At 35.8% G+C, this 22,805-nt stretch overlaps 1 protein-coding gene across 1 annotated transcript in view; it reads right to left on the reverse strand.

Annotated features, from left to right (window-relative positions):
• Positions 1-22,805, reverse strand: part of LOC110456917 (E3 ubiquitin-protein ligase rnf213-alpha-like) — a gene marked incomplete at its 3' end in the record, with an annotated part of 132,105 nt that overhangs the window by 34,329 nt on the left and 74,971 nt on the right. The window contains exons 12-13 of the mRNA XM_021507975.1: positions 3,503-3,809; positions 1,841-1,942 (exon numbers count right to left, since the gene is read on the reverse strand). Of these exons, the coding sequence (XP_021363650.1) occupies positions 1,841-1,942; positions 3,503-3,809 (409 nt within the window). The remainder of the gene's footprint in view (positions 1-1,840; positions 1,943-3,502; positions 3,810-22,805) is intronic.

The raw sequence follows: 22,805 nt of genomic DNA on the forward strand, positions 1-22,805 counted from the left end.
CTGGCTTCCATGTGAAGTTGAATGAACAGATACTAAAACCTCAACAACAAGCAATACAATATTACACCAACTAAAATTACAATGCACATGCCAACCAAAGTTGGCTGAAAGTGAACCATTTTTAAGAGATTTTGCATGAAAACAATGCAAACATCAAATTGGAAACTGGCACCAGTGAATTACAATGTGCACAGATATTTTGGTTAAAATCAAACCATCTTCATGGGAGTTACTGCATAGAAATTACAAAGAAACTATTCAGAATTAGGTAGCCTCATCAATTATGTAACTAGAACACTGACAGGTCAGTAAGGGCCCCGTCTTGTGGCAATATATCCCCCATATTCATCAAGAAGCAAGCTGCCCATATAGCTGAGCTTGACGTTTGACATTTGGACTTCAAAAAGAGTCGCAAGGAAGCAAAATATACATTTCCCATGTACTATGATGTGAGTCTTGTTTCCTTCCACCTCCATATTTGTGGGGCTAACAGAAATGTAAATACCAGTGCAATACTCATTTGTTAGCTTTGGTTTGTTTTATTTCACCTTATATACTTCCTCCTTCAAGAGCCAGAGTCAAAGTCAGAGATCCACTTTGTCTTTGACCTTTGGACCCAAATGACCTTGACCATTAACCCAGTGACCCTGATCTTTAGTCAGTTGACTTATTCTTTAATTCCGACCAACTTTGCTTCTTATTATCATAAGAAAATGTTAATCAGTAAAAAATACCAAACTTGACCTTGACCCTTTGAACCCCGTAACCTGGACCTAAGGTCAGTTGACTCTGTGTTAAGTTCTGAACAACATTGCTTCATAATAACATAACAAAATGTTCATCTGGGAAAAGGTACAAAATTTAACCTTCACCTTTGACCCAGTGACCTTGACCTTTGGTCAATTGACTCCTTGTTTATTCTGAGCAACATTGCTTCAAAGTGTCATAGCGAATGGTCACCAGTGAAAAGATACAAAATTTAACCTTGACCTTTGACCCAAATACCTTTACCTTTGGTCAGTTGACTCCTTGTTTAATTCTGATCAACTTTGCTTAATCATGTCATAACAAAATGCTCATCAGTGAAAAGATGCAAAATTTGACCTTGATCTTTGATGTTATGACCTTGACCTTTGACCTCGACTTTTTAACATAAGTGTGTCTCTTTGTTAAATTCCGAACAACTTTGCTTCATAATGTCATAGCGAAATGTTCACCAGTGAAAAGCTACAAAATTTGACATTGACCCCTGACCCGATGACCTTGACCTTTGGTCAGTTGACTCCTTGTTTAATTCTGATCAGCTTTGCTTCATAATGTCATAACAAAATGTTCATCAGTGAAAAGATGTAAAATTTGACCTTGACCTTTGAACCTTATTACCTTAACCTTTGACCTTGACTTTTTACCCCAATGTGTATTTTTGAGAACTGAATATTTTGACCAAGTTTCATGTACATCTGTCAATAAATACTAAAGTTATCAGCCAGGAACAAAATTTGTGGACGGACAGACAGACAGACAGACAGACAGAGTGATTACTATAGGGCACCCGTATCTCCGATACGGGGCCCTAATTATGTATGCATGGATATGGCATTCAAACTTTGCTTGGAACTTGTCATTATGAATGTGCACAATGAATTGTATTATAACTGAACTATTTTCATGAGAGTGTTTGCAGAAACCAATTAACCAATCAAAGTGGATAGTCTCTTTAATTATGCATAAACATGCAAGCAACAAATAGGACAGGATATAAAACATCTGGCATTATACTTACTATCCATATGCATGTTTAAAAGTTAAGCAAATGAACTGTTTGAAAATTGATAACTACCTTGGTGGCAAGTCTTTTCTCAAGCTCCTCTATAACAACTCTTTGGAATCCTTCCTGCAGTGTTTTGGATGACATTGTTATACATAGAATCTGATCCCAAACCTGGAAATATATAATAATTTTAACTGGTAGTGCAAAATAGCACAACTTACTATTAAGTATATCAACCACACTCTGACCCAAAAAGTGAACAAACCATATATCTATTGTGTTATATAAAATCAAATTGGCCATGTCACTGGAGAATTTGCAGCATAAATGCTTGTGTTTTTTTTCTATAGATTTTATCCTGAATTGGCAGACTTCACAATGATGTCCATATTCATTTATGTGGAATAAAATAAAACAAAACTGGGCCCGTCTTGCTCCTGTTACAAAAGCAAAATTAGTTGTTTCTATTTTTATACATTTTTCTTTATGAGTGTATACATAATATAACCAAAGTAATATAGCATGCATAAACAATAGTACAGCTAGTGCAACTTGAATATCTCCTTTAACTATACACATTATGTATTCTATACTTTGATTTGACTACGATATGGTTTTATCTGGCATGGTTATAAACACATGGTAAACATTATCAAATTGATAGTCTAACGTTTATGTTAATTTTCATTGTTATAACATATTTATTTTTGAAAGCTGTATTATATTATCACAGCAAAAAAAGGAATTCTTAAATACAATTTATGTGTTCAATGTATCCTACTTACAGTTTCATAAATCATGCAGTAGGCATATATGACTACATTCATTAATAGCCTATACTGCTTTAATTTCTATCTGCAGTGTCAAAGATCCCTTTGCATATTTTGTCAGATTTTTGGTCGAAGACTAACTCAACAACAAGAAAATATAGACAGTTTGTCTTTTTGTGCAAGCACGATCACTATAGGTTGATGCATTGGGCCTGTCAATCCAAAAATATTGTATTAATAGGTTCTGTGTTTCTTAATAAAGTTTACTAAGATTTTAGAGGTCAAAAAATGTGAAAATTCAAATGAATGACAGCAGATGAATGATGTTAGCCAGCAATACTTAATAAACACCTGAAGTGAATCTAATTGAATCTGTGATTAATATATAAATAGACACAGGAATATAAATTGAAGTCTTTCCAAGTGAATAGTGTACATATAATTACATTTCATTCCATTGGATAGTGACCACTTTAATAAAATTTCTTTACAAAGAAAACACATCAAACAGAGCAATCTTATTTTCAAGTATAAACTATAAACTTCAAAGAGTAGACTATAGAATAAGGAATAAAATCATGAAATTGGGTATAAATCATAATTATTTTTTCCCATAACACATACAAACAGAAGAAAATTGATGTTATATTCACACAATGAAATTATCAATAACCCACGAGTTGGGTGTTATGAAACCTAAGCAGATCAATACATTCATATTATAAAATTATTCTTTTTTTTAGGAATTTAACATGGAACCAATTTGTTATTTGCTGCTTTTATGTTGATTTTGACAAAGACATACATGGAAGTTCTCACATAAACAAAAGTGTTTTTGACGTTTGATGTTATTTGTTTTACTTTTGAACATTTGAAAAAGCATTGTTAATTTCTAATGTATTCTTTCAGTTCATAATGTATGCAATTATCATTTTAGTGGTTGACAAAGATAATATCTTACCAACAGACTGTCCCTGCATTTAGTTGGGTCGTTCATTGAAGTGCAGCTGTTGGTAAGAAATCGAGTCAGTCGTTCTCGCACATCATAAAACACTGCTAAGGAGTCGTGAACATATTTTCTTGAACCGCTTCTAGTATTTGCTCCTTCTCTGTTCTCTTTCAATTCCTTAAATAAAGCCAGTGCTTGCAGGAGAACTTTGGCAACCCGCGTAACTGTAGCTGCTGTTTTAGAACTGTTTTCTAGTACAGCTCTTAAAAGGTCAACACCAATGGCATATAGTCTGTACATGTCAACTTGTATATGTTCTCTGTAATAGAAAAAAAAACATTAAAAGTTTAAAACAAGAGGCAAGAAGGCCTGTATTGCTGACCTGTATATTTAAGCAATCACAGAAAAAAATTATTCCTACTAAAACATGCATTGTAAATATTTTTCCATTTTGGGATCTGTCTCTAGTCTCAATGATGCTGAAATCTGTATGCATGTGTACGTATATATTCATAGAGTTTGGATCTTAATCATTTCCATGTAATAACATGAGAATAAAGTCCCTAAGGGTTGGACCAGATCCTGAGGCTTATCCTGGTGGTAAGCATCTGATCTTTTCTTCGTGTTCAGCAACAGGAGGCCAAGATGGCCTGTATCGCTCACCTGGACATTTCAGCAATCATGGGGAATGTTTATTGACGGAGGATTATTAAGATTTTTCTCTGGTTACCTCTATTAAGCCCAATCCTGATGCATTTTGGATAGCTAGACCCTCTGTTTTCACACTGTTGAGTCCTCTTGGTCCAATGATATTTCATACTAAATTTGGTCGAGTAGTTCAAGGTCATTTATTTAATGGCAGTCTTCTTTTTAGGAAGGAGTTGCTTAAAGGTTTTACATATAGTATGTCTTTGACATTGAAAGTAGGTCAAGGTCATCTATTTGAGGAAATTTTATAGCACCACATCACAGCATACTACTTGCAAAATATATCATTAGCATATGTGTCTAAGTTATTCAGAAGAAGTGGTTCAAACGTTCTAACATATTTGACCCATGTGAATTTCAACAAAGGTCAAAGTAATGTATTTAAGGAAAAACTTCATAGCACTACATCGAAGGTACTTACTGGCCAAATATCATCATCCTAGTCAAATCTAATATCATGACTGCATTGGTAACTTTATACCCAGCATTTGTATATATAGTTTTGGGGTAGGGATCTCAACTGTTTCAAAGTTATGACCCAGGGACTATGTCTCTCAGGGTGAAGCCAGACCCTAGGGCCATCCTGAAAGCATATGTGCATTCTTCTCTTTATACTCAGTAATTGTATATATGGTTACAGGATGGGGATCTCAACCATTTCCAAATAATAAACAATTTTTGGCTCCACCCCTTAGCCCCGCCCCTCAGCCCCACCATTTGTACGATTTTGAATCCCCACCACCCATGAATGCTTCGGACCAAATCTGATTTACATCCAGTGCATAGTTCTACAGAAGAAGTCGTTTATAGCAATACAGCCAAATTGCCCCCTTTTAGCCCCGCCCCTCAACCCCCTGGGTGGTCAGCCCCACCATTTGTACAATTTAGAATCTCCACTACCTAGGGATGTGTCAAGTCAAATATGGTTGATATCCATCTCTTGGCTCCAGAGGAGAAAGCAATATAGCCAAATAACCGCTTTAGGCCCCGCCCCTCAGCCCCCTTGGGGGGTCAGCGACACCATTTGTACAACTTCGAATCCTCGCCTCCCATGAAAGATTCCAACCAAATATGATTGATATTCATTGCATGGTTCTACAGGAAAAGTCGTTTATAGCAATATAGCTAAATTGCCCCCTTTCGGCCCCACGCCTCAGCCCCCTGGGGGGTCAGCCCCACCATTTGTACAATCTTTAATCCCATCACCTAGGGATGCCTCCAGTCAAATTTAGTTAAATTCCAATCAGTGGTTTAGAATAAGAAGTTGTTTGAAGAAATTGCTGACGTACAGACGACTGAAGGACAACGGACAGACGACGGACGCCATGGTATGGCATAAGCTCACCTTGGTCCTTCGGACCAGGTGAGCCAAGTGAGCTAACAATACAAAAGCAATCTCATGAAAATTACTTGAAACCTGAACAAGGTTTGATTATTTGCAACGCTTTTTAGTTGAAAGATATTCTATTGTTACTCAATCAATTCTGTCACGTTCACAGAGAACATTTACTTATAACAGACACTTATATGTTAACCTCAACTCTTGAGACTTGAGCAGTAATTTAAGATGAAACAAACACATGCATTTCAGTACATATTTAACATGATTTATTTCTAACACAGAAACGCATATCAGACTTAAAACTGGTTGCCATACCGTCTGGTGGACCTTAAAGAAAAGTGAGGTTGATAATATACATAACACGTCTAGGTGTGACACAAGAACCTGTGGGCATAAACATGTACAATTGATTCTTACTATCATTTACCTTTGATGTTTTGGTGAGTGGCCACAATAAAGTGATAATAAGCAAAATCGACATCAAAACAAGTGATAATAACAGAATTGAATTATATTACAAAGCAGGAAAAACGTGCATCAAAAAAACATGATGATAATCGAAATGTGAAATTAAACCACATGAATGTTAAGTGAAATATACTGTATATGGTTATAGTGTGGGGATCTCAACTGTTTCACGTTATGACTCAGGCAGTCTCAAGGTGTAGATATTTTGGTCCAACGAGCCAATCCTGGTGGCATGAAAATTTTATTCACAGTATGCCTAGCAATTGCAAAATTATTTGGTTATCATGTGAAGGGCGTGATGTTGGAATACCAAACATTTTGGCATATGTGGGGTAGACTCAACTTAATGCTTGTAATAGTACCATTCTTCCTCTCGGTTTAGGTAGTATTTTGTAGCTGTGTAGACAATGTCTCACACATTATTACAAATTGTATGTGCAGATTGTACTGTGGACTAGCGGCGACAGTTTACCACAATACTGCGTTTATTGCATTGTAACTGTGCAGGTCTTCTGCAACAGATAACTACAATAGTATTAGATTCAAGTGCAAGGATATAATACATATCTGTGCAAACTTTGTTGCAACAGATAGACCGTTTATATTGCAAACCTAATCAAGAGAAAGTTTGACTTTGTCACTACCCCTTTGACTCAGACTGGTTTGCACATTGGGCTTATTTGACCAGATGTCAGCAGGATAGCTATGTGACAGAACTTATAACATTATATATTATAAGTCCTTATATTTATTTGAAAATTAAAATGTATAATTGTCCCAATTATTTAATAATATGAATATTTTTGGGGAAGTTTTTAAATGAGGAATACTTGATAGACATCCCTCTTATATATATAGTATTAACAAAATGAAAACATGGCCATAAACCCAGTGAAGTATTCCTGTAATAATTATAAGCTGAGTACCCAAAAATGCCAGGTATGTGATAAGAGGAAAGTATTGACATATTGTATTTATAAGAGCGTAGCTCTTGGGCATCGAAGGCGCCCGAGCAAAGCTCTTTAATGGTAACACATGCGTGCGTATACAGAATTGCTTTCCCTTTTTACACTTTGCCTTAATTTTTTTTCGTCTGGAGGTAGACGTCCAGTGGGGAAACAGGAAGTGTATCCTTGAAGCAAAGACAATTGTGTTTCAACCCATACATGAATTTCTTCATATAGTGAAAGCAATCTTCATGTTTTATTACTTGTGTATTTAGATAAAAAATAATATACATTCTAAGTGAAAAAAAGTTTATCACATAAAATGTGATACTAACAGGCATGAAACTTCGTTCAGAGATTATCATACTATGACATCACAAGCACGTCACACTCCATCAGCCTTCATTGGTTATTTCCGGAAGGATGAAAAATAACCGGAAAATTCTGGAACTGTTGTCCGTTGCATTTATCTCTTTGTCGGTGCTTCAAGACGTTTTTTTTAATTTCAGTTTTTTCCACAGGCACAAAAAGTAAAAATGCGGATATTTTCTGAAGATCTTTTTTGTCATCAACCCAGTTCTGTTGTTTTTTCTACCAGGAGATATCTTCAAAAAAGAGATCATTTAAAATTTCATCAGCTTTTGATTTCCATTTTCTGAGAATATGAACGAAATAATTGACATTTTTGAAAGTCTGGATATAGTCTTTACATTATTTATGCATCGCGTCTCATCAAAGAAGCAATGGAAAATGCATTCATGACGAAATTAACAATAATTTTCCAGACAACCAACCCAAGTACAACGCCCTTTTTTAGCAACGTATTACTTTTTCAAAACGCGTGCCGATTTCTAATTAGTTACAGACAGAAACTGTAATTTTATTTGGCATCATTACCTGTCAAACCTCGGTGACTGTTACAAAATTTGAAATTCAACCCAGTGTTTCAGGATGGAACAGTAGTTGAGACTACATATCCATATCAAGACACTTTCAGTTACATCAAAGTATTATAATGTTTTCTTTTTTTAATTTCATTTTTGAACTAACATCTCCATACATTTACTTAGACTTATCGTCAAATATGTAATATGCACTTTTTTCTATAGTAATTACAAAACAGTTTTCCCCCAGCTTATCTCAATCATTCTTTTTGTGCCCTGACAGAAGCACACAGAGGGTTTAATTCTTAATATGGGAGGAAGCTGGAGTATCCGGAGAAAATCCGCTTGGTCGGGCAGGTAAACGGGATTGAATCCGTCCATCTTGGTGAAAACGAGCGCGCTATCCACTGCGCCACCGACCCATCAAATACGTTACGCACAAGAACAAATATCTACTTTAGCTTTGACTGGACGAAAATGGCGTCATTGATGCAAAAATTATATTGTGAATACATTTTTACCAATTATCAATGATATAAAAAATCTGCATACGGGAGACAGAGGCAAGTTCGGCCATCCCTGATATTTTTTGTTTTTGAGTTAATATTTATAAGTTTACGGATGTTAGCAATTTAGTTGGCTGCATGGGTATTCAACGACGAAAAAATGGCGAGGAAAACTCTAATGTAAATTAATGTCTTAACAGGAGAAAATTACTTTTGAGAGGGTAGGAAGAAAATCATGAACTCGCTTCTAGTTATGCGAACTTTTTGAAACAGAATTGCTGCTTTTTTACAGTCAAACGTGTAAGACACTGACAGCTTCAAATGATAATACATAAAAGCCAAGCCAATCACTCACTACCATATTGCTGTACGATAAGAATTTATTGAAATATCAATTTGGGCCCGACAGTTTTGGCCAATGATACCGTGGCAAGTTCGGCCTATGCAACACATAAAAATTCGTAGAATTGGCGGTAAAATCTGACGTTGCATGCTTTATGACGTCATAATTAAGCTGATTCCAATGGGGGCAGAACTTACGGCCATCCGATCTTACGACAGGATAGTTGAATAATGTCCCAAAACGGACGTGCTGCCATACTTACTAGAACGTAATTAATTATAAAAAAGCGCTAACTTGCCCTGGTCTCCCTATTGTTATGTCGGTCTTAATCTCATTAGAGCTTGTGTTTTATTGTTATTCCTCGACTAGCCGGCTTTAAATTCTGAAAGTTGTATTCTTAATCAGTAAATATCAGAGATCAACAAAAGCTACGCTCTTTTAAGGCTTCGCCTTTTCATATTATGAATATGTATATATCATACATGCCATAACTTTCCGGTGCAAAATAGTGAGATCAGTGATTATTTTTAGTGAGATTTGGTCGAAAATAGTGAGATTTTTTTCTCTGAATTCGTGAGAAATTCATGAGACATTTAAAACATAAATTATATAGCATATAACATAGTATTAAATAACTTGTGTTATTCTGAAGCCTCTAATTACTTTGCTAGAGCCAAAATTGAAGATTAATTGATATTTTACAGGATTTTAGGAAGGTTTACACGTGACATACGGTCCAGTTTATACAAAAACAATTAAACAACAGTTTACCTGTTTATTACAATTCGAGATATTTAAATGAGGCAGATAGCAAGATAAAAAGAAAATACAAACTTATACTTTGGCGTATCAGGGGCTACTCACTCAACACTATAAGCTAACTATATACAATACTACAAAACAAAAGTGTACTGACGAGGTAGCCTCCTAAGCAAAGAAGAGGCCACAAGGAAAAAATATATTCTCAACAATATATTTAAAGTAGGCCAACCAACTCTTGACCAATTCAAGACAGGTCAAGACAGGCCAAATGTAAAGATCTAGTGAACATTCTTGAGCGATTCAAGACAGTATACATGTAGATATCTAGAGCAAACCCTTGAGCGATTCAAGAGATGCAAATAAAATACTCATAAGTAGTAAAGAAACCTTTTAAGCAATTTAAAAGCAGAGAGCTGGCAAGACGAAACTCCTGAGCGATTCAAGAGCCTAGTAGTATTAAGAATAGACGGAAAAATTAAAGCAAAAGCAGTAAAGTAATCAACAGATAAGTAAATAATATTACAGAAAAGTATTGAGGGAAAAATTCCCCAGGAATTAAAACCCAAATTGAACGAAACGAGGAATTGGAAATTACTAGTGAGTGAGAGCCCCCAATATCCAGATAAAGCTATCAACATTTAACCCTTAGGCTGCTACATTGATTTCTATGTAAAGGGACACCACTGCTGAATTAATTATTGAAATTGAAATTGATTTACTTGATTTTTCAAATGTGCATAACTTGGAAAATATTTAGTCTATGTAAAAAAAAGTTGCATGAAAATTGTTCGTTGTTGTCTCTAGTTTATATGAACGTTTTAAATTCTAAAGTTGCTTCAGTATTTACCTGTACAGGTGGTAATAAAGGTAGGAAAAGGTGAAACTTTTAATTATTCGGATTTAAGCAAGAAGAAGATTGTTTTAAAATTATTTTCGTCCGCAAATGTGATTGGCAAATGATAACAGAGATTATAAACTTCATTTTTGACATAAGATGCTGTATATTTACATGGAGGTTCTCAGGTAAAAAGGTCAGGTATTTCGTCAAGAATTGCATGTGATTTTCTACAGGTTTCAGGTCGCCATTCAATACATTTACTGTCACAGTCGGCATAGATATATCTTAGCTACGGTCTAGTTTATGATTAAATCACCGATAAAAAGTTTGAAGAAATCAATCAGCTCAAAACGTATCAATGTCAATGTTCAATTCGGCCTCACCTGTAGACGACATATGCGCCTCGGTCTGCCGATATTTTCCTGTTTGCGTAGGGCACAAATCCATTTATTGGAAAGTTACATATTATGTTACACCGAAGTATTTCCACATCAACCATGCCAAACCCTTCAAAACCTTTATTATCATCGTAGGTGACGATGGAGAATAAATGTTTACCATCATATTCATCGCTTCAATCTACAAGTCCTCCATTTTTATAACTTTTTTTTCGATTTGAAATTCTCTCGCATACCTTTGGTTATTACTAGGGTACACTGCCGTGAATATCGAAAGTGATGACAAAACAACCAATCAGAAGCCTTCTACTATACACGTTCGGGTTTGGTATAGCAACAACCCGACTTCACACTTCCTGGCTACCGATCAAAACCTACAGACCGAGAAACGACGTATGTCGTGCGTAGCACTGACGGCCCGACTTTTCAAAACGACATATGTCACGCGTAGCAGCCTAAGGGTTAAAAGTAAATAAATCACATAAAAGGCAAAAAATAAGAGTAATTAAAAATAGAAGAAATTCTAGAGGGATGTCCTTGTTAAACCCAGGTTGGAAAAAAATGTATCTCAAAACATTGGGAATATTTAATATTAATTTGTTAAATTATAAATAACAAATAACTACTACTTATATATATCCAATTCTGAAGAAACTTGTTTTCTTCTGTTTATGTTATTTTCATTAACACTCAATCACATCCCGACAGTAAGAGAATGAATTCCGGATTTAATGTCAGTGTCCGGTTTCGATTTTATAGTCACCTCCAACATTTCTGTTTCGGTATTAACAGCTCTTATGTTGCTGTTTAATGTTAATATCAACTGTCATCACATATCAATTAGCATCTAGCCCCCACTGGATGTTGGATCACTGATTTAATTGATTAACAGTTCACACATTGGTGAGCAAGTCACCAAGCCAAATTTCGTTTCTTTTCATGAGATCAAATTACTTGAAATAAAATGCGTGAAAATGGGTCCCACGCCGTGAGATATTTTGGAAGGCTATTTTTTGTGAGTTTCACGCCAAAAACGTTAGATATGGCAAGTTTTCAAGTTTTCAAGTTTTATTTTTACACTCACGCCACACGTATACGTGCGTAACAAGAGGTCACATAATACATAGTATACATTGATGGACATAGTACTCACATAATATGACACATGATACAATTCATACAATAACAACCCATTTCAATAATTCTTTTAGCTTAATTATTTTAGATATTAAGTAGCTTCATTACTCTTTGTATAAATTTACTTACTTTTGTTAAGAGTACCGTGTTACAAATTGAGAACATTCCTTTCATTTTGATATAAGTTGGGTTGACATAATAATAATTTGGTATATAAAGTTGTCTAAGAGCTACAACAGATACATTAGTACATTGGTATAAGTAGTGGTATTCGTCCCCAACACAGTTATTACATAGGGGACATAACCTTTCCTCGCGTGGGACTCTATTCCATCTTCCTGTTTCTATAGGAAATTTTATATTTGATGTTCTAAATTTACATATTACTTTTCGTTCATTACGATTTAGCTTTAAAAGATATGGTTCAATATTAAACTGAAATTTGAATAAGGAGTAAACTTGCCCTCGCGAGGAGGTTTCAACATCATGAAACCAACTTTGAATGAATTGATCGCATAATCTCTGCTTAATGATATTTTTCAAGCATTGTCTATTAATTGTACATGATATTTGGAAAGTCCATAAATTATTAAATCCAGTATTGTTTAAGATATCTCGTATATACGTTAACCATTTAAAACTTAATAAAGAATTCTGGTGCAAATTGTACATTAACTTATACATTACACTAGATAATTTCGATCCACCCGTTATAAGCTTATGCCAGAACATAACCATTCTAACACTGATTTCAATTTCTAGGGGATACCTTCCTAACTCACCATATACCATATAATTTGGGGTGCTCTTCCGAATGTTAAGAATTTCCTTACAAAACTGTAAGTGTATTTTTTCGATACTTTTTGTATTTTCATAGCCCCAGATTTCACATCCATATAATAAAATTGGTGACACAAGTGCATCAAATAATTTCAGTTGAAGATCTACAGGAATGGAAATATTTCTAATCTTAATATACAATGCATATAAAGCTTTTTTTGCTTGCTCTGTTAGTTTACTTTTGGCTTTTGTAAAAACACCATTGTAGTTTAATATTATTCCAAGATATGTGTACGAATCTTGTATTTCTAAAATCTCATTATTTAACGTAAAGTGATGGTCTCTTTTACTTTTTCTTTTTTCAAAAATCAAAACTTTAGTTTTTTGTGTATTAACTGTTAATTTCCATATATTACAATAATTTTGGAATTCATTCAATGCGTTCTGTAGGCCATCTGGTGTTTCTGATAAAAGCACTGTATCATCAGCATATAATATAATAAACAATTTTAAGTACAAACCTAAATTTTGATCACTAAGAGCATACACTTCATTCAAACAAGAAACATTACGTTGATTGAGGAAATCCTCTAAATCGTTAAGAAAGAGGGAAAACAAAAATGGCGATAAGTTTTCTCCTTGTTTTACCCCGACATTGCACATGAAAAAGTCGGATGTATCATTACCATTTATTACGCATGATTTGGTATTTTGATATAAATTATAAAGGACTTTAAATATTTTGCCCGTAATGTTACTATTTTGTAATTTTTTCCACAAGCCTGCTCGCCACACCGTATCAAAGGCCTTTTTAAAATCAACGAATGAACAATATAACTTCTTACCCTTTGAAAAATATAAAGAAATTAGGGAATGCAATATAAAAATGTTTTCATTAGTGGAATATCCCTTTCGAAATCCCGCTTGGGCGGAGGATATCAGGTTTATCTTATCAGATAATTTTGTTAGTCTACCATTAATTATAGAGGTAAATACTTTTCCCAAGCATGACACCAGAGTTATCGCCCTATAATTATCCGGATCGCCCTGGTTACCTTTATTTTTGTATATAGGTTTAATAATACCAACTGTCCATTCTTGGGGTATTAACCCAGTGTTGAGAATGATGTTGAAAAAATCTATATATAAAGGCAAAAACTGATTGAGAGTATTTTTTATATATTCATTCCGTATTTCATCGATTCCGCTCGCTTTATTATTTTTTAGGCTTTCTATCGATCGAATAATTTCCGTTTCGGTAATTTCAGCATTGAGATCTTCAGAGACTTCATCGTGATCGATATCTTGTAGAAGTCCTTCATTATTATCTTCCTCATAGCTAGCTGAATTTAAATTTTTAAAATAGTTATATAGTTCGTTTATTGGTATATTAGCTTTTGACGATTTGGGTTTACCCGAAAACCTATTTAGAATATTCCATAGGAATTTTGGACTCTCCTTTACTGAATCTCTTATTTTCTTTTCCATGTTGAATGCATAGGTTTTGTATGCTTTATTTACCTCTTTCCTGTAATTACGACTTTTCCTTTTCAAGGCGTGCTTGTTAACATCATTTTTTAATTTACGATAGTTCTGTTTGGCTTTGTGAAATTCTTTTCGAAGCTTTTTACAATTTGATGTAAACCATGGTTTGTTATTTTCATGAATATTTCCGCGGTAAACAGATTTGCGACCGAATGACTGGTTGGCGGACGTAGTAAATATATCTGTGATATTTTTAGTTACATCATTAATTTCTGCATTAGTTATTTGGTCGGTTTCCTTAGCTTTCAAATTTTTAACATACTCGTTCAGCGTAGCAAGTTTATTATCATGATCATCTGCAATAAGATTAGTAAACGAGTTACTTAATTGATCCTTCCATTTCACGTAACCACCGTTTTTGTCGGTTGCATAAGGATTTTCGTGTAGAGTATTTATGAGTTCAGACGCCCCTTCGAACTTAAATTCAATACAACTATGAACATCGGATAATAGAGGATTAAAATCAACAACCTCAAAATATGTTACTACTTTGAATAAGTCGGCAGTTAGTAACAAATAATCAATAAGAGACGAGCCATTACAGGTATTTTTCCCATTAAACTGATCACAACCAATTCTACCATTTGCTATATATATATTATTATTCTTACAAAAGTCTAGTAGTTTATTGCCAAAATTGTTAGTTTTAGCCTTGCATTCACTATAACGTTGTAGTGGAATGTTATATAATTCTAGTTTTTCAAAATCATACATGATTTTATAGAGATCATCACTTTCATCTATATTCAAAACATTGAGAATTGAACTATCCGGAACAATATAGTCTTGCTTCTTCTCAGTTTTAGCGTTAAAGTCTCCTATTAAGGCTACTCTGGTGTCATTGCTACACAAGCTAATCATTTCAGACTCCACATCGGAGAATGCATCGGGAGAAGAGTACTTGGAACTTTCGGGAGGGATATACGTACACCCTAATACAATATCATAATCTATATTTTTTAGTAGTTTCTGGGATATTCTTATCCATTGTACAAATTCAGACTCGGTAGTGATAAATTGTAACATATGTTCTAAACTCTTTTTAAAAACAATGACAATACCTCCTGATTTTTTTTTAAATTTTGTTCGATTTTTTGCAAAGTATGTGTACTCATCTGGTAATTTAATAATATCTAAATTATCAGTTTTACTTTCCACAAATACAAGGATATCATGCGATTTAACTAAATTGTCAAATTCTGGTAGTAACGATTTAGACATAAGTCCACATACATTTAGAAATGCAATATTCAAGCTCTTGAGGCCGAGACCTCTCGTTACGCTTCCCTACGCTCGTCTATGGGATCCCCCTGAACCAGGAGGATGACGTCGGATCGGTGATGACGTGGTTCCTCCTTGGTGCGATGCCATGTGTTGACTTCCTGAGGATTGGCCCACATACGACCCGTTGAAATCGTCTGTCGGCGTTGTGCGCGCCCGAGACACCGGGGGTTGTTGGCGACTGTTCCCACTGTTGGGAGTGGAACGTGCTCTCTTGGGTCGTCGCGTGTTGTTAGGGGTATTGAGCACATTGGTGACGTCCTCAGGCCCTCGTTGTACCGCCTCACTGAACGAAAGGTGGGGCTGTGCATCTTCATCTCGATTTACTCGCTCACTATCCGCGCTCTCCGTAGCCCCGTACTGGTAGAGTTGGCCGTCTATGTAGAGTCTGTCTCTAACCAGTTTGACATGATGGCCACCGGATTTATTATGTTTCATCACCGGGTATAATCTCTTCCTCCTCTCTTCCACGGCTTCGGGGAATTGCTCGCTGATTCCATACCGTTTTCCTTTAAGGCGGTATCAGAGACTTTTCACTTCCTGTTTATCCTCGAAGAACAGGAACCTCACTACAATCGGTGGGTGTTTACCTTGCCTATTGAACCGATGGACATTGGCGAATTCAATGTGTTTGTGAATACCGAGTTCACATCTAAAATAGTCTCGGACTTTATCGGCTCCTACTTCGTCTCTATGTTCTAGGAGGCCGGTAAGTATTAGGTTATACTTCATTCCTCGACATTGCTGATCTTCTACTGTATTTTTCATGGCTTCATGTTCATGGCGCAAATTAAGAAGTTCATTTTGAATTCTATCCGTGCTAGTAGCCTGGTCAGCCATGGTTTCTCCTGTTTTTTTCATTTCAGTATGTGCATGAGTAATGTTTTTTGCATTTTGTTCCGTTTTTTCTTTGACCTGCTCATAAAATTTACCAATTGCCTCTGCACTTTTTTCAATTTCTTTATTCTTTTCTTTTACAGCCGTTACCTCTAGCTCCAGCTCTTGAACTTTCCCAGTTAATTTGTTGATGGCTATTTCGATTGAGTCTATTTTGTTAACTTTCTTCTCTATCCGTACCAGTCTCTCATCCATTCGCCCCATCTTCTAAATCAGTAGATTTAGAGATCTCGCTATGTGGGATTCATTATCGCCATGTAAGACAGTGCGCACAGTTTCTAATACCTCAGAAGTTACACTGGTCATGATGTACAGGTGAGTCGTACCAACACGTGTAGTTCAATAGAGCGTGACGATTCGTCGACCATAGGGACACCACAGGTGTATCACAGGTACGTGAAAAACAGCTCACAAATGTCTATAAATAGCACAGGTAATACTATCATATAGGAGAGAAGACAAATGCCTCTAAAATGCTTTTCCAGAATCTCAACATTAAATGGATGGCACCGCTGGGAAGCAAAACTTGGCAAAAAACGTATACAATATAATTTACGATACCCAACCCATCTGAACTTCAAAGGAAGGTTCGTTTCTGTCGTAGACGACTACATGACATCTTGCCTGGGCGGCGCCATCTTGTAGTACCCAGGTGTGTCAATACATCTACACACTGATAGAGTATAATAAAATTATGTTATTGCAGTCTGCTGTTGGATAATATCATTTGTCCATTTAAACCTGGCTTATATACATAAGCCTCAACTGATGGGTTTTAAGAACATATTTGATAAAACTGTGTGAATGCATGTTCATGTTGCATAAAAGAAGTTTTATTTTAGAATTATCACAGAACCTCTCCTCCTGTTTAATCAATCTCAAAATGTAAGCAGTTAAGCTTCTTTATCTGACAATAAATATGCAAAATATATAATCAGGATTTTTCACAATTTACGAAATGCCATTTTTTAAGTACTTTTTCCCTTCAAAAAACCCTCTATATTAGAAGGACCTATGGATCCTTCAGGTCATATTACAGTTGTGGTACCACACAACGCACCAAAAATAGCGTGTGCACATCGTGCATACATCGTTCACACACCATCCGCACATCGTCCATACATGGTGCGCACAACTGTGCGATTTAGCTATCCACTGCGCCACATTTGGTATCATTTGTAGATCAAAATTACGGAATGACAAAAATACGGAAGGCTCGTATGCGATAATGTACACTGTGTATATATCAGTAATTTCTCATCACAATAATCAAGATCATTCAATTTCACAATGCGTATTACACAAGTATTACAGCGACCGTTAGGCTGTCAATAATGGATTTGGCTCTAAGGTAACAGAACAGGTAAATAACAATTTTATGAGTGTCCAGAGTTTTACAGACCAGTGCCTGACACACAGAGCTGATATGCAATACCGTTTGACCGTAATAAATAGTAATTGTTATTTGCATTCGTTTGCCTAATAGCTCACCTTCACCTGGATTTTCACTACCCTGGCCTTACCCGACGAGTTACGTAAGTGCCCCAGGCAGGGAGAAAACTTCGGTTTAGGTACATGTACAAAGTGGTTATGTTTACCTGTATACGGGATTGTGTTGTAATTTTACATGTGCCGATTAAGTTTGTTTAAAAACAAAGAAAACACCATTTCTAAATATAAGAATGTATAGACAGAAAGATAAGTTTATAGATGTTGCTAGAATATAGAAACATACGTAAACATCAAGTTTATATGTTTAAACACACGAAACCGTATAAATTGTTAAGGCATTCCTCAATTTACACCAACCACGATTGTTGTCGAACAACATCCGTCCATCGTGCGCACAGATGTGCGCAAGCAATGATCGTCCAGCTTTTTATCGTTCGCCCATCCTGCACACACCATTCACACACCGTGTGCACACCGCACATCGTGTAACGTTGTGCGATCCCACAACTGTAAGTTAAAATCCCTGTAACTATAATAAAGAATTAGAATTGAACAATATTCCCCTTAAGGACCTCTACTCTTTGCCCAGCAAGATATATAGCCAAATCTCCTCTGTTATAATTTGTCACTTTAGCCCAAGGGTTTCAAGATCAATTGAGGTTAAAATCCTTTAACCTGCAGTCAAGGTAAAAGGATTTCATATACTGTTATTACCTTTATTTCCTCTATTGGGCTCTGCCTCTCTACCAGTAAGAAAAACATGCCTTCTGTCTATGCAATGGTAATTGAATTTTCCATGGCCAAAGGATTTAACATTCATTAACTCCTACTCAAAAAGTAGGATGTTCAAGATTGTCCTGTTTCCCATATTAGACTCCATTTTTCTGGCCAAAGATCGAAATTACTTTTCCTAAATTCAAGGAATAAGACCTTAAAGATTTACTTACATTTCTCCTATTGAGACCTGCCCCACTATTTATATATATACTCAGCAAAGTAAGTTAAGGGTCATATATTTTACAAAAAATATAAATAAGACTGAAACTGTCTTAATTAAAGTTTATTTAATTGTCATTTCATTAATATCAATATATATTTGACTTATTTCTAAGTGCAATATTGCACTAAATTAAACATACAACGGAATAATCAATAACACTATGCCCTACCCCATTTTTGAAGTAAAATCACATGTGCTTCAAAAACACAAATTCATTCAAAATTCACAAATGGCATGTATCAGTCACTTGTATGTCCTCCTCTGGGTTGAATTACAGCTCTGCACCGTCTACTGAAGCTGTGGATAATTCTACGAATGATAATTTGTGGCACATTCGCCCATTCCTCGGGAAGTGCAATTTCAAGTTCGGCAATAGTTGAAGGAAGGATATTTCGCTTTTGAATTTGTCTTTGAAGAACGTCCCAGATGCGTTCTATGGGATTCAAGTCAGGAGATACAGCAGGCCAATTCATTTGGTCAATTGTTTCAGTTTCAAGATATTGCTGCACTATCCTTGTATGATGGAGACGTACAATATCATCAATCAGGGTGAAGTTGGGGCCAATTACACCAGCATATGGATGAACAATAGGATGAAGGATCTCGTCTCTGTATCATTGATCAGTCAACGTTCCATTTCTAATCACTTACAAATCTGTTTTACCATCAGTAGATATGCCTCCCCACACCATTAATGAACCACTACCAAATTGATTGTGTTCTGTAACACAACAATCACGAAATCGTTCATTTTTCTCTCTCAACACACGTCTCCTTTCATCGTTAAAATCTACACAAAATTAAGACTCATCAGTAAAGAGAACTGGATGCCAGTTAACATGGTTTCTGCAAAAACCTAATCTAGCAGTCCTGTGTCTTGGGTTCAAAATTGGCCTGACGGCAGGTCTACAAGCATGAAGGTTCGCTTGGTGTAATCGCTTTCGGTGGGTTTGAATTGAAACCGCACCCTCAGATGATTTCTCAAGTTGGTATTCAGCTCTACAACAGAAGAAAAACTATTCCTCTTGGCCTGTAGAATAATTGTGCGGTCCTGGCGGGCTGTCAACATCTTGGCCTACCACTTCTTGGTCTCTGGCCGACAGAACCACTTGTCTGGAAGCGTTGCCACAATCTTCCAATAACACTTTGACTGACAATAAAATTTTGGGCCACATCTTGCTGAGTCATGCCAGTATGAACCATTCCTATGGCATTACCGGCCTGCTGTAGTCATAATTCAATTACAATATTCAATAACTGCTAAATTAGACAGATTCACCTCACTTACCAATGGTTTCTGATGGTAATAATATCCAGGTTTCGCTCTATATTGTCAGGTACATATACACAGCCGGGTGCGCTGACTGGTTGTCATGCCCCAGATACAATGTTGCACATGCACATTATAGTGAATGCAGTAATTTTTAAAACGGATAGCGGGCAATTAATCCCAGCGAAATTTTAGTGAATTTTCTTCAATCCTAAGTATGACCCTTAACTTTTTTGCTGAGTATATGTTCAATGGTGGGTTTTTTTCTGCAGGGGTTCATTTATGCATTTGTAATATTGAGATCAGGAAAAAAATACTTAAGATTTTATAGGTGTCAACCTCTGAAACCTCCAATGAGGGAGATCTCCCTCATTCCAAATTTCCAATGAGGGAGAAAGAGTGTGAAACGTGACTGAAACTGTTTTGCTCAATTTATCTTTCCCTTTTCATGTATCAAAATAACTCCAAAAATTTGATTCCGACACACCTGTTATGACCATTACACAAACCCTGCAGTAACTAGGAGATTATTTTTCCACAAGGTGTAGATTTTGAGTTTGTGTGAGTTTGGACTTGAATGAGGGAGTTTTGAGGGAGATTGGTAAATTTTGGTTGAAATAAGGGAGTCCCCTTCTTAATGAGGGCGGGTTGACAGCTATGAGATTTAAATTATACTTATCTAGTAAATGCTAAAATCCTCAATACGATTCACCAGTTTGAAAAAGTTTTACTTAATACACAAACAATGCACCAATTCAATGTGTTGTAACGTTTTAACCCTTAGGCTGCTACATTGATTTCTATGTAAAGGGACACCACTGCTGAATTAATTATTGAAATTTAAATTGATTTACTTGATTTTTCAAATGTGCATAACTTGGAAAATATTTGTTATATGTGAAAAAAAGTTGCATGAAAATTGTTCATTGTTGTCTCTAGTTTATATGAACGTTTTCAATTCTAAAGTTGCTGCAGTATTTACCTGTACAGGTGGTAATAACGGTAAGAAAATGTGAAACTGTTAATTATTTGGATTTAAGCAAGAGAAAGATCGTTTTAAAATTATTTTCGTCCGCAAATGTGATTGGCAAATGATAACAGAGATTATAAACTTCAGTTTTGACATAAGACGCTGTATATTTACACGGAGATTCTCAGGTAAAAAGGTCAGGTATTTCGTAAATATGGACGGGCCTAGTGATTAAATGTTGTTTTTGACTAGTCTAGATCTTGGCAAAGTCTTTCCATGTCTGCATTTGTATTGCAAGTCCGTCAAGTTTTACTTATCTAAGTGTTAAATTCTCCGACCTCGTACTATACAATGCGGAAAAGAAAGTGAGCAAGTCTTAAACAAATCACTGTAATGGAGCGTATTCATAGTTGAGTCTGTAAATGAAAACACACACAAACAGATCATATCGTAAATGTAACACATTGATTCATTAAAGCCAAATGTGACACCTGACACCTCAACTCGATGTAATTAACAGCAATTATCGTATTGTTCTTAAATCTCTCGATCGACTTTCAAAGTCATACTGGCTCCTGTAAAAACATGAACCCACAAAGCTCTCCTAGGTTGTGATTTTAACTGTGGAACTGTTTTATGCATAAACACGCAGAGCTATGGTCCTTGCACTCCCTTTAAGGAGTGTGTGATTGGAAAGGACAGACAACTCTGGGTAGCGATTGGATCACGCTTTGTGACAAATTTTCTGATTTGCACTGTCGTCTGTGTTGGTGTAAGTACAGAATACTGTTGATCAACATTGATGAAGTTTGATTTTATTATGAACAACATGGTTTTGACATTCAGCACAGTTCACAGTCTTAAGCTTTATCGTAAATTATTTTTACTAATTTCATACTAGTCTACTCACGAAAGATGTCGATGAACATGGAATGGCGAGGTGTCGTACTTTTGCGTTTTATTTGTATCAAAGAATAAGTGACAAAATGAAATTAGAACACTATGAAGAAGACAATGTATCGATGTTGGATTTACGCTATTGAAACTTGAAACCAATAACTTACTTCGAGGTATCCAAGTTTTTCGACTTTTTATGGTTCGAATTATCAGTTCTATTTACTAAGATAAAGGAGAGATTTGGCCGGGACCGGATAAATACTTCAAGATGAACAGGGTGGTCTTCGAGTTAAAAGAGTTCAAGATAACGAGGTTCGACTGTATATACAAAAATATGGTCACCTTACCAAAGTGTTGTTTCAACTCAAATATTGCTACAATATGTTCAATTGTAATATAAAAATATGAACTTTATTTATTTCACAGCAATTATGGACAACTTATTTTAATCACTGTTGCTGGCCCGGATGTTAGTACGCAGGGGGTCTTAGTGTGGGAGGAAACCGGAGTACCCATAGAAAACCCATGTGGCGGGCAGGTGACCCCAAACTTTTCACGTCCAATCAGGGAATTGAATTTCGTCCACCTTGGTGAAAGGTAAGGGCGCTATCCACTGCACCAACTGACCACCTGTCGTATTCAGTTGTCCTGGGCCCTTGATTCTGGTTTTAAGGCCCTTTCTCTTTGGCCATTAGTGTATCACCACCTTAATTTATACAACACTGCCCGAGTGATCTTTCAGACCAAATATGATTACAACCTATCGATAGTGTCCATGAGGAATATGCTTTGAAAGATTGAAATAACTGATTTTGCACTATATTGTCCCCCGCCCCAAAAACAGCTTTCATTTATACAACAATTGATTCCTTTGTCCTTTGTTAAATGGA

This window comes from Mizuhopecten yessoensis, unplaced genomic scaffold (genome assembly GCF_002113885.1).
Source record: "Mizuhopecten yessoensis strain PY_sf001 unplaced genomic scaffold, ASM211388v2 scaffold8949, whole genome shotgun sequence".
Taxonomy (NCBI): domain Eukaryota; kingdom Metazoa; phylum Mollusca; class Bivalvia; order Pectinida; family Pectinidae; genus Mizuhopecten; species Mizuhopecten yessoensis.